Here is a 12,887-nt window from a genome sequence, read left to right on the forward strand (position 1 = left end):
TTCAAAATCATCAGCAATAGCAAATCTAAGACTGAGAAATCAAATTTGCTATCCATCGTACATTTACACCAAATTTGTTCTTTCTTTATTATTATTATTATTATTATTATTATTATTATTAAATACCATTCATCTAAAGAACACACGTAAACCGCAGCGAATATACGTAAAGGAAAAAGAAAGGAAAGAAAGTCATTACTCTGAAAACAATGAATCGTAAAAATGTAAGTGTGATTGATAAATTATCGTGATTTCTGTTATGATGTATATCATTTTGATCCTCTCATATATATATATATATATATATATATATATATATATAACTTCACTCAATATTAATCTTTAATCTTCTTAAACTTAACTACATTTGGTGATCCATCATTATATAGTTCACTTTTAACGCTATAACTTGAGTTTTATTATGATATGATGGAAATTAATGTATCACGTACATATTTTATGAAAGAGTTTCGACTATCTCTTACGTTAGTCACGGAACAATATGTGTTCAATGTAATCAGTATAACGTTACATTTAAGTATATAACTTCACTCAATATTAATCTTTAATCTTCTTAAACTTAACTACATTTGGTGATCCATCATTATATAGTTCACTTTTAACGCTATAACTTGAGTTTTATTATGATATGATGGAAATTAATGTATCACGTACATATTTTATGAAAGAGTTTCGACTATCTCTTACGTTAGTCACGGAACAATATGTGTTCAATGTAATCAGTATAACGTTACATTTAAGTTGATTATATGACCTTCAGATTTATATATAAAATTGTTAAAGTGATAAATAAAGATTGAGGGTGTCGACATGGGCTGTTGCTGAAACACTGATCAATTACCGATTAAACTGCTAACATCTAGTTAGACTAATAGGCTACTACTTTCAAATAGCGTTAAACATACAGTATAATGTTACTTATAATCAAAGTAATTAGTTAAACATTTTCTCATGTACTTAATTTTAGTGGCTCATTTCATAAGAAAATTTGTTAATTTAAGAAGAGATCTAAATTTTAAATTTCAACAAAATCCTGAGATAATTGATTGTGTATCAGAAAAAAAATTGTACTGTAATGTACACCCATATCCAAAATTATTGTCGCATGTCTATAAATATGTTTTTCTAGAAATGTAATTTGATAACGAATTCGCCGGGTATTTCTTATAATGTTAGTATGTGTATAATCGGTAAAGACATGTATGTGGCAAATTTCATGTCAAAAGAGCAGTAAATAAGAACAATAAAATGAAGATAAAATTTTCTTGTCCATTTAGCAACATTTTATTTTACTAATTATAATTCTCGTATTTATAATTCTTTTCCTATGAAATTTACCACAAATATACATTTCCCGATTATACATATAGTATCAGTATTAAAAGTACCCTGCAAATTCATTATCAAATTATATTCTTACAAGAAGGCAATTATAGATATGCGATAATAGTTTTGGACATGAATGTACATAGTCATTGTACCGTTATTTTCACTAATTGGAAACTTTTATGGTGCTTCACTGTGGTTAAATTTCCTTACATAAACAAGAGCTATTTGAATTGAAAGACTAACAAGCAATCTCGTTATATCTATAGATATCTATAGATGTTGTGTTATCTAACTGCAGCTCTGTTTCAAATCACATTTGGTCAACACTTTTTATATCCTGTCATTTTATAAAAACTTGTGTACGGATGAAACTGTTGAAGAAAGGGCAATACCCTCATTTCTTAAATATCTATATGCACAAAAGCAGGTGCAAGTAAAGAATTCTCGAGAATGTTTTTCTCGTATACTACCAGTTGTAAATATTGCCTTAATTATGTACAATACATGTTGGCTTCCGCCAGAGGTACAGTCTGTATTAGCCAATATGGTAAAAGCATGAGATTTTACAATGGGTCCGTTTGGAATTTGAACAATCATGTTAGCTATTTCTCCCCCAACATAATGAATTTGCGCAATTTTTCAACTGTTATAGAAATAATGACAATGATACCAGTGCCTAAAGAATAGGGTAGTCAGTTGCCCCTCATCACTATTTTGTGAGCACAATGCTGCACTATTCTGACCTAAAAATCAAATTTTAAAATTTAATTCTAAAATCAAATATAAATTGACATGCGAAGTTTGTCTGACAGTGATGCTGTCGAAGTCCTCCTCTTTACTTGAAATTTCATTCCGGCTCATCTGACAACAAGTTTATCTAGAACCTATGTTCATGTCTTCTTTCTAGATAAATACTTCAATAATTCTTTTAAAACATTTATGATTCAATATTTATAAATTATGATCGGTATATATGCTAATATCTTTCAGAAGCTAGTCACTATAGCTTTACTGTGCATTCAGAGAGGGAACATACATGATGGTGCTAATGCTCCTAAGTACAATACACTAGCTATATGCTTGAATATCCGCTAAAAACATATATTGCATAAAATATAAGAATAATCGAAAATCAGAAATAAGTAACAAACTGGTATTCGTATAAATAAACACTCAAGATACGCATTTCTAACATTATTCTTGAACATTTACAATCAAGATATTCGAATATCTTGATAATATTATCATCAGGATCAGTTATATGGCCCCAATAATGATGTTATCAAAATAGAGGTATTCCATATTAGTGCATACGGTATGAATTTCTTTCATAAAACCAATTTGGTAAATCTGTTCTCTATGTATACGGTACAAATTAAACTGATACACTTAACGCCTACGAATAGTTTAATAGTATTCCTAAATGTATTAGGTTATAAATTAATCTAATGAGAAAGTACTATTTATCCCTTTAAATTGAACATCATTTCTTATCTTCACTAATATTAGTGTGTTTGCCGTTATTTGTTTTCATTCTCCCTGTTCTCTGTTTATTGCTTTCTCTTTATGTTCAATGTTATATTGATAATTTACCGTTATGTTAATGACATCACTCTTCGTTGTTTTTACACACCTAATTGTCGTTTCGTGTGTTCACGTCTTAATGAAATGTTTCCTACACACAGAAATGCTTCTCTAATTTATGGGCACATAACCTGAGCATGGATGTTCCAGTAGTACTACAAATGTCAGAACTATTTTAAATAATAATGTTTTAATTTTGTCAAATTTTTCTAAACACAATTGTAAATGCATTTATCTATTGTGTAATGCATTTTCTACCGAGTTTATGTTGCATCCTGTCACTAACATAGGCCTATCTTAACTGTCCATGTTTTTCCGTTTAAGGGTAAAAAATATAATTTGTGTCTTTCCTTAAGTTTGGATTTGAAAAAAAAATGACTATAGAATAACTTTCAAATAAATTTATTTATTTTTAATTTTTAAAAATACAAATTAATACAGTTCAGTGTTTCATACGTATAATTTGGGTGTGAGAAATAGGGATACTATATTTCTGTATATTGTCACGAAAAAATTATAAATGAATAATGTATGAAAGAGTAAGGGCGGATTTTCATTCAAGCGTTCGTTGCGTCCATTGCTTGCGATTTTTATGTTTAGCCAACAAAAAGTGTGTTACACGTACAACCGTACTTAAACAACTTTCTTAATTGACTATTCAGCCAAATCGCAAGCAAAGAACGTAACGGACGCTTGCATAATAATTCGCCTGGAATATTGACAGAATTAAACAATACAACAAAATACTCCTAAACCATACATAGGAACATATTCATTTATACAAATTTAACTGATCTCATGATTGAATATTGACACTCTTATAAATTCCGCTATAGTTAATGGTCATATCTGAAATCTGCCTTAAGCTGCAGTCTCTTACAAAAACAGAGAGAAATTAATCATTTAAAAGAAAACTTACACAAATGTGATGACATTCGGTCCTTTCGTTTGTTCAATGATACTTTTATGAAAATTACTTCTGAATATGGCTAAATCTGCTTAATGGCGAATTAAAGCTATTTTAACAGTAATTAAATATAATAGGAAAGACTTGTCGCTTCTCTTGAGAGCCAAGTCTTCAAGGTTTTATTGAGTACCTGAATGTCCATACGAAATTGAGATATCCAAGTAAAATTCTGGAAACACCCTACTTAAACTCCAGTTTTATACTAGGTTTCATTGACAAAGAGAAAAATAAGATTCTTTATTTTCTCAATATTTATGAGTTGTTATTATTACAAACATTTTGCAAAAGTAGGGACATATAAAATGAATTTTTTTCCTGACTGTAGAGTGTATTCGTTGATATTATTAATTATAATCTATACTCTAATGATATGTTATGAAGTATCAGTAACATATTAATCTTATACATATTACTAATCATACTCGTAATCATAACTTGTTTTGTCAATTTATTTTATTTTATTACCTTAATATCTAAACTAAAATTCTATAAACGGGCATGAAATGTTTTAAAACCAAATTTACTCAAATGATTTTCGATTAAATGTTGGCGTTCTAAGCGAAATAATAAACGCTCATGGTATAGTAAATTAGTTTCACTAGTAGAATATGGTCTTGGTTATATTATAAATTGTGGGGTAGATGTCATAATATACTGTACTCTGAAGATGGTGGAGGGAGAAGGGTTTTGTTGAACTAAAAGAAGAGCAGTTAGATATATTCAGTGGCGTATTTACGATTTTGTTTCGGGAGGAGCTTTGCTAACTTTATTCCTGGAAGTGTGAAAATTCTGCAAAATATTTAATTTACTTTAATATACTAAACAAAATTTCGGGAGGTTTAAGCCCGGAAGTCCCCTAAATACGCCACTGGATATATTAGTTAATTACGCAGAATCGTAAAATATCGTCTTTCATTTGACTTTTATTTTGCGTAATCAGAAATCTAGTGGTTGTGCAGTATTTTCATTGATGTGACAGTGAACCATTTAGCTACAAGGGAGTTGTGAAGAATTTTATTCACAAAGGATTTAAAGCTAACCTCTATACAAAAAGTCTGCTATCACTGATAATCTTTACCGACTTACCGAGATTTCTTGTAACCAACTAGGTTCCTTGAATGGCTGGTGTGGTTCAGTAGGTTAGTGTGAGTAGAGTGTCTCAGTATGTACACTCTTTCATTCAATAAGACTGGTTAAAGAGGTAATCTTCTCTTATACGTTGCTTCTATCCAGAATTGGTCTTTAATTGCTATTTAAACAGTACTTATCATGTTCGTATTATGTCCAGTAAATTGATTTTAAATTTTGATTCTGGATAACTTAGGAACCAAATTACACCATATTTCACAAGCTTGTATTAGCAGGTCAGTGTTTACAACTGTGCCAAATTTGATCCAGACCGGATGAATTCCTTGAACTCGTATGACATATAGTGCACATCTAACTGAACTTTTTGGAGGGAGAATCAAATGAAGGACGAAAATAGCTTTTAAAATTAGTGTAATATAATATGTTTATGTTTGTAGTATATAGCTAAAAAAATGGATAAAAATTCGGACAGTAAGTGTGCCACACTATGTGAACAATGGGTTTGAAAACGAAAACTATTCTTACTAAATAAAGGAAAAGCACTTAAATCAATACGATCTCTGTAGTACCATCATATCTGTAGTAAAATCACCACATGCTATCCGTACTTTCATCATCATAAGGTGATTTTTATAAAGGTAATAATATTATTTTAAACACTTATAGTTGTTTATCCTTTCAGTACAGGTATTGCATCTGTTAGTTATGATATTACAACTCTCTGAAGAATCAACATATGAAATAGGAGAGGTAGAATTTTTCTAAAAAATAAATTATATTACGAGGTATGATGGTATGATTCATCTGAAGTTTCTGGGAATGGTCCTTACCCTGGGATTTGTGCATGGACATTAGAGAAAATTATGCACTGCCTCGTGGTTGGTCTCTTGTGAATGTCTTAGTTGGGTTCAAGTTCTTTCTTCCTTTCTTCTAGCCTTTCAACTCAAAGTGCAAATTATGACCTCACCTTCTGGAAACACTTCACTTAAATTCGAGGCATGCATGAGTTTTCATTAATTAACACACATAAAATGCACATTCTTTATATTCTCAGCATTACGGTTTCTTTTAATTATTACAAACACTTTGGTTAATGGTGTTCTTAAATAGATTTTCACAATATATATTTTTTCGGATATGCATCCATTAATCAACTTTGTTGTAGTTTTCAGTAGTATTTTTTTGTAAATATCACTTTGCCCACAAGAATCACATTTCAAGTAGCCGATATTTTACAGTATTTTTATATTGTTATTTCGCTTAATTTATCCGGATGGGAGAAGATTAAAATAGCAAAGGTAATCTTCTTAAAAGTTAAGGGTGTGGGTTTTTTTCTTGATTCTACCAGGAAATCTCTGAAGTTCCATCCTTTTCGAAACCTGGAAGTTAACATCTTTTCAAATCTGAAGTATAAATAGAATTAATTTCCTGTTGTCTTAACATATTTATTCGCATGTAATTTAACATTTAGTATATGATAAAGTCAAACTAAAATTCATCGCGGACATTGTTTCAAAAAGTTAAGAACAAAATTTCCAAAGTATCTTTCATGGAGTGCTATTGGATTCGATTAATGTATGTGTTTATTGTAATACATCAATATATTTCATGTTATTCTAAATTAGCTGTAGAAACTATAGAATTGATACACAGATAAAAAGTGAGAAAGTTATATTTTAAAATATTTATATCTAAAATGTTTTGCCGCAATAGTATTTTCTATTTTAAGAACTACTCATTTTGACTTTTAAAGAATTATAGTAAAGGAATACCATTATAACTTCATAAATATTTAATAACTTTGTAATATTTGTTTGTACTCCTGAATATATAAACATAAATTATAATTAGACTGATAAATTATTGACGAGCATTTTGAATTATATCAAATAAGAGACTGTATTGATCAACATATAAAAATAGTAAGTTAAATGCATCAGTTTATAATAGAAAATGACGTAATATTTAAAGGTTCCCAATGAAAATATCTTTGCTGGTGCTTTTAGAATCAATAAATTAATTAGATTTTCCGTGTTAAAAAAGCTTTAAATATGAAGAAATCTTATAATCTGATTTAAGACTTGATAAAGAGAAATCCTTGTATGCGATTTTTTCTTTGATCTTAGTGTTGAGTGCTTGGTAATGTAGGGCCTCGATTTGATTAATACGTATCTTAGATTTAAAAAAATAAATCGTGCATATACACTGATTTTTTTAAAATCAAACTGTAATATTTATATGATTGTCTTTTTCATTTTTAGAAGAGTGTCTTCTCCTGCTCTGTCGAGAATTGGCCAAGGAGCAAGCAACTTGTATCGCCAGATCCGAAGAGCCAGTGTCTTTCCTTTTAGACGTCCAAGTAGTGTAGGTAATCAAACGACACCTCTTCAAAAGGCCAATAAGGATCTGTCAACAATGGGCAAGTGGCCAGCACAAGAAACTATAGATAACATCGTTCAAAAAGTGAGGAACAGTTCTGTCTACGTTACCAGAAAGGATTCTTCAAAAACTGTCACGGAGGAAATACCTCAAGAATTCCTAACAACTAAGCACTGGATGTTCCCTAAAAAACTAAGAGAACGACTATCTTTAGATGAAAGTACACGACCAATGCAGCGAAAGATATCGTCAGGAAGACTTAGTTCTCAGTCTATGGGCGTACGAATGAGGAAGACTTCAAGTCCCCAATCGTTTTCTTTAGAGCATACATCTTTAGCAGATTTTCTGCGAGCGTTAAACTCGCTTCATGCAAAGATTGGCCAGCCAGCTGATGTCCAGCCGGAAGGCCCTCAAAGAAAGTATGGGATTGCTGCAATGAATCCACCCGAATTCTCTATGTTACAAATACGAAATGAGCCTGTTGGCACCAGAAGGTCTTCGTTAGCAACTCGTGCAAGTTCGTTGTCAGGGAGTGCTCAAGTACTCGTGAGAAGAAACAGATACAATTCTTCAGGATCTTTGTCCTCAAGAGCCAGCAGCAATCGATCTAGACAAAGAAATGATTCTGAAAGTTTAAGTGATATTGTTATTGTTAGATTTTAACAGAAGACAGTCAAACTGAAAACCATACCTCGTTATAAACGAATTTTTTCCTGAAATCATGAAAGCAAGACTTTACATTACACAGTATTTTATTACTAGTTTAGTGAAGTATAGTGGCTAATTGAATAACAGAAGTATAAAGATAATGATGTGGACCAAAAATATGAATAATTTTGTTCTTAAAAATTACAATTGTGAATTTCGCAACATAACATATTCCTGATCTGTGATTGGCCTATGGACTGTCAATTTCCAAACAGATAACAAAGCTCACAATGAGCTAAATTTGTTTTTAACTGTTGGCTGTGATATGTGTCTTAGTAACAGTGAACCGAACAGACCCTAATATTACAAAAGTATTTCTTAATGAAAAATGAAATATAGATAGACATTACTTACATAGTATAATATGGACTACTCTACACTAGTAGCCTCCTTACGTATCATTCATTGACACTAAGTTCCTAATTTATACAATAGCCTATTATATGGGACATTTTATTGTGTATTGTTTCATATTGTGCGTACAGTGCAAGAACATGGTCTATTTACATCCCTTAAACCTTACTTCAAAAGACTACTCCAGCAATAAGTACTTTTGTCCGAAACTATTAGTGGTCCTGTAAGAATTTCATTAATGTAAAAGTAGTCATTAATATGTATTATACAAAAATTTGGAACATATATAGAAAAATGTGTTTCATCCATTCTTTTCCTGATATACTAGGAACTTCCTTTCTCATCTTTTTGTTTGTACAGTGAACATATCAAACTTTAATCCATTTTATATATTGTAATAATACTGTACGTACGTTATACCATTCAAGTTTTAAGTAATTGTCAAATAAATGTGTTGCTCAAATATTATTGGCAGTGTTTTCTTACTTTTATGAATATAAATATTTTTGCCGTAAATTAGGATTATACGGTGTATGTTTGTAGAAGAACATAAATAAATACCTATGTAATTATTTATACTAATATATATATATATATATATATATATATATATATATATATATATATATATATATATATATATATATATATATATATATATATATATATATATATATATATATATATATATATATAATAAAAGGTCGCTTGTTTTGATCTCAGATGGAAGCGTATTATCTCCTGTTAACTATTACGAAGTTGTATTGAAGAACCATACGTACTCTAAATATGCCTTGGAAGACTAAAATATTTGAACGAGGATCATCAGTTCGACTCAAGCGTAAAACAAAATGATGATAGGCAGTGGTCGAAGTAAGACAGTATGCAGTGGTATGCCATACCGCCTCTGCTTTTTCAGTGATGAACGCATATCGTCTCTGTTTTTTCAATGATTAAAACGTACCATCGTACCATCACTGGAAAGTAGATGCTAAATATCTTTAATTAATCCATTTTTATACACAGTAAGTCTACACTTTTTATACACATTTTTCAGAAAATTGTCGGCGGGCGATCAGAGTCTCTCCATTTCCACATCTCTATTACTACAGAGAAGCTCTCCAATGTTTTTCAGTCATTATGTAAAAAGAAATGCAATCTTTTAGGCAACATACCCTTACTGCATTTCAAAATTTAGATAGCCGGTATGTCGAGTCAAAATCGTAATGAAACATACTGCCTCTGCTTTTTTCTCCACTTCGAACACTGATGATAGGTGATCAAAAGATAATATCAGATGCATTATGACGAGTTGCAGGTCAGGGTGTGAAGCTGGATAAAGATTATTTCAATTATAAAAAGTCTGTGAAACAAGAAAAGAACGATATTAATGGAAATAACTTCCTGAAGAAAAGCAAAACAACATAGATTTATTTTATGAGGCGCGAAAAGTGTGAGAAATAAGATGATCAAGAACCAGACGTATCAATCAAATTATGACACAACAAAATCTTTCAGTTTAACGTCTCACGATTATGTTCCTTAGGTTAAGGGAGACGAATGATTAAGGCAAATGAATGGTGATGGAAGAATTGGTGGAATGAGAATTTGGGAGGAAACGGGTTTACTCCGAGAAAAACTAGGATACGATGTTGTCCATCATAAACTTGCTTGGCCGGAGATCGAACTAGGGACCCCGTGCACCAGAGGTAAGCGCTTTACCAGTGAGCCACCGTGACTCCCCTGTGATACAATAGAAATACTCCAAATTAATAAATATCAGTGCCGAGTTGTGAGCAAAATGTGTTCTAATGAAGTCCCAAGCATTATTTTATTCTGATTTGATGCAAAACTCCGAATTTCAGGCGTACATTAGAGTAGAAGAAGGGAATTGAGTGGAGGGGGTAATTGGGCGGAAAACTTTTTAAAAATTTATATTTTGCATTTCAGTAGCTATATTTTTATGTAATTTAATTACACCAAAATTTTGGGTGTGTAGATGTTGATCAGAAAAAAAAATCTTAGATGAATTTTGAGAGGGCGTAATAATGACAAAAAAAAAAAAAGAACCAAAAACTGAATTGATTGAGAAATGACATATTCGAAACCAAGTTTCAAGTTTGTGTGTGTTTTGGTTTGAGACAATAAATCGCGCATCTGTTAATGTTTTGATCCTGATTTTTTTACTGCTGCTTAAAAACATCATAAGGATGGTGCCGTGAAGAATAGCAATCTTGAATTCTCACTGTAAGACAGTTAAAATTTTGTTAAAATTTGTACCTGGGGTAATTGGGCGCATGATGTGGGGGTAAATGGGTGGAATGCCTTAAGTGATTTTTTTTTTTTTGTGTGCTTAGAATTCATTTAAATGCTGTGCTTATCTTGGTCTTCTGTGGTGTACACATTTGTTTCATAGTGCATTGTGCCTATTAAGCTATTTTATTCAACTAAGCCTCTAGTGGCCGTTGCGTATGCCAATAGTGCTAATGCTGTAAATAGGACCTGTTTATCAATCCAGAGTTGCAATACATGTTCTATTGTAATAGTTTATAGTTATTTAGCGTTAGTTCTATTACTTTTCCGATGTTTATTTGAATATTAGGGCCTGTTCTCACCATTTCTTTTTTTTTCGGCCAAAGTTTTGACCGTTTATATATTTTTTTTTCTCGTATGTGATAAATTTTGGATTAAGTCCACAGGACAATATACTATGTTATAAACAATAACTGGAAGGCTTGAAAAGGCATTCAAATATCTTTGAGATTTAGAAATAAGTTACTTCTTATTTTGTTTAAACAAGGGTATTTCTTTTCTAGGCCACATAATAGCATTAGTTTTTAAGTTGAATACAAGTTAAATACACCAAATGAAAGCTTGAGTCTTCTTCATTTACACCCAATCATCCCCACAGGTTTATGTGCACCGGCAATGGTTTTAATCATTTTGCACCCAGACCGGCAATGGTGGAAATCAGACCAATAACAATAAAAATGTTGCAGATTAAAAAGTAAAGATGGCGAAAGCTTACCACTACCACAGTAGGAGCAGATGAACCTGTGACATATAATCAGTTCTTAAAAACTAGAAAGACACCTATAACCTGTGAGGAAAAAATGATTGAAAAAAACATACCTCCTAATTTCCCCCTTCTATCCTAATGGTCCAGGAAAGAACTGTCCCTTTCAAACAACACTTCTGGATTTGCTAGTGATTGCAAGAATTTCTTAAAATAAACAGCATTGCTAAATTTTAAAAAAAGAAAAAAATAAATAAAATGTTTTGGGATCTTTATGTTTCGCCACTAGAATGAAAAGCAAGTACTGAAAAAGGACAGAATATACGTTTCTAATGCATGACAGCTAAGCCCGTTGATAACATTTGGAATCACTAATTTTTTATAATCATAATAATTCATGCAGTTTCCCCATGTAGTCATTACACTCTTCATTTGGGTCAATCTCATAAGTTGGTACCTCTACTTGCTCGCGGTGAAGCGAAACATAGAATCTAGGACCTGGCATCACTGCAACAGGAAATACTGTGAACATATGTTTTTCCACCACACTCAAACATTCGGGCTGGAAAGGGTTAAAACAAAAATAAATGAAATGAAATGAGTCTTCGGGTAGAGTACTCAGATGTATGATTTCGGGTACAACGTGTGAACGGAATACTGAAGCAATTATTCTGCCTATAGACCTGTTTCTACCGAACTACTCAACTTCAATTTTGTAAGGAATAACCAGTTTTCGCGATCAATACTGATACAAACATATCTAGTGTAAATTGGATCTACATTTAAAATTCAGTTAAAAACCGGATCTAATTTTAAAAGCAAATTTCTTGACGACTGAGAAATTAGATCAGACTGTGTAATCGGGTCGTGAGGTGAGCAATTTTATTCTTAGAACATGCAAATGAATTTTCTTTGCTTTCTAACTCAACAACCTGTAAAAGTAAACATTGAGGGAAAACGATTTGCATTCCAATAAGATGCCGCAGTTTGCTCAGAGAGTTTGACAGAGACCGCAAAGAATATTAATCAAGAAAAAGAAAAATATGAAGGCATGGGGGGGGGGGGGGAAGCAACTAATGATTAAAACGTTCACATTGATACAACGCCATATTCATTGGTGTGCCCAGGTCAGGCCTTTAGGGAGACCAGCTTTGCACATAGAAATGCATTTTAGCATGCAACAATTTCTGTGTGTCTCAATTTGCAAGGAACTGAAAATACCACTTGCTGTATGCGAGGTAATCCTAGCAGCATTGACAGTCGGTTCAACGATGGCAAATTACAGGCTAGCCAACTGCCAACGTTAGTCTTACATTGTAATTGCTTGCTTTGCGAGCATTTGCCAACCGACTCAGCTGCCAACGTAACCTCCTACGAAAAAACTGAAAAGTGTGAGGTCAAAACTGTTAGATACATGAAGGTAAATTGTTGGTTGGCCAA

At 31.8% G+C, this 12,887-nt stretch overlaps 1 protein-coding gene across 1 annotated transcript in view; it reads left to right on the top strand.

The window, feature by feature from the left end:
* Nucleotides 1-8,888, top strand: part of LOC145694883 (open rectifier potassium channel protein 1-like) — a 180,783-nt gene extending 171,895 nt beyond the window's left edge. The window contains exon 8 of the mRNA XM_081771598.1: nt 7,252-8,888. Within this exon, the coding sequence (XP_081627724.1) occupies nt 7,252-8,032 (781 nt within the window). The 3' untranslated portion in view covers nt 8,033-8,888. The remainder of the gene's footprint in view (nt 1-7,251) is intronic.
* The last annotated feature ends 3,999 nt before the right edge of the window (nt 8,889-12,887 follow it).

Source organism: Thermobia domestica, chromosome 9 (genome assembly GCF_964235325.1).
Source record: "Thermobia domestica chromosome 9, izTheDome1.hap1.1, whole genome shotgun sequence".
NCBI lineage: Eukaryota > Metazoa > Arthropoda > Insecta > Zygentoma > Lepismatidae > Thermobia > Thermobia domestica.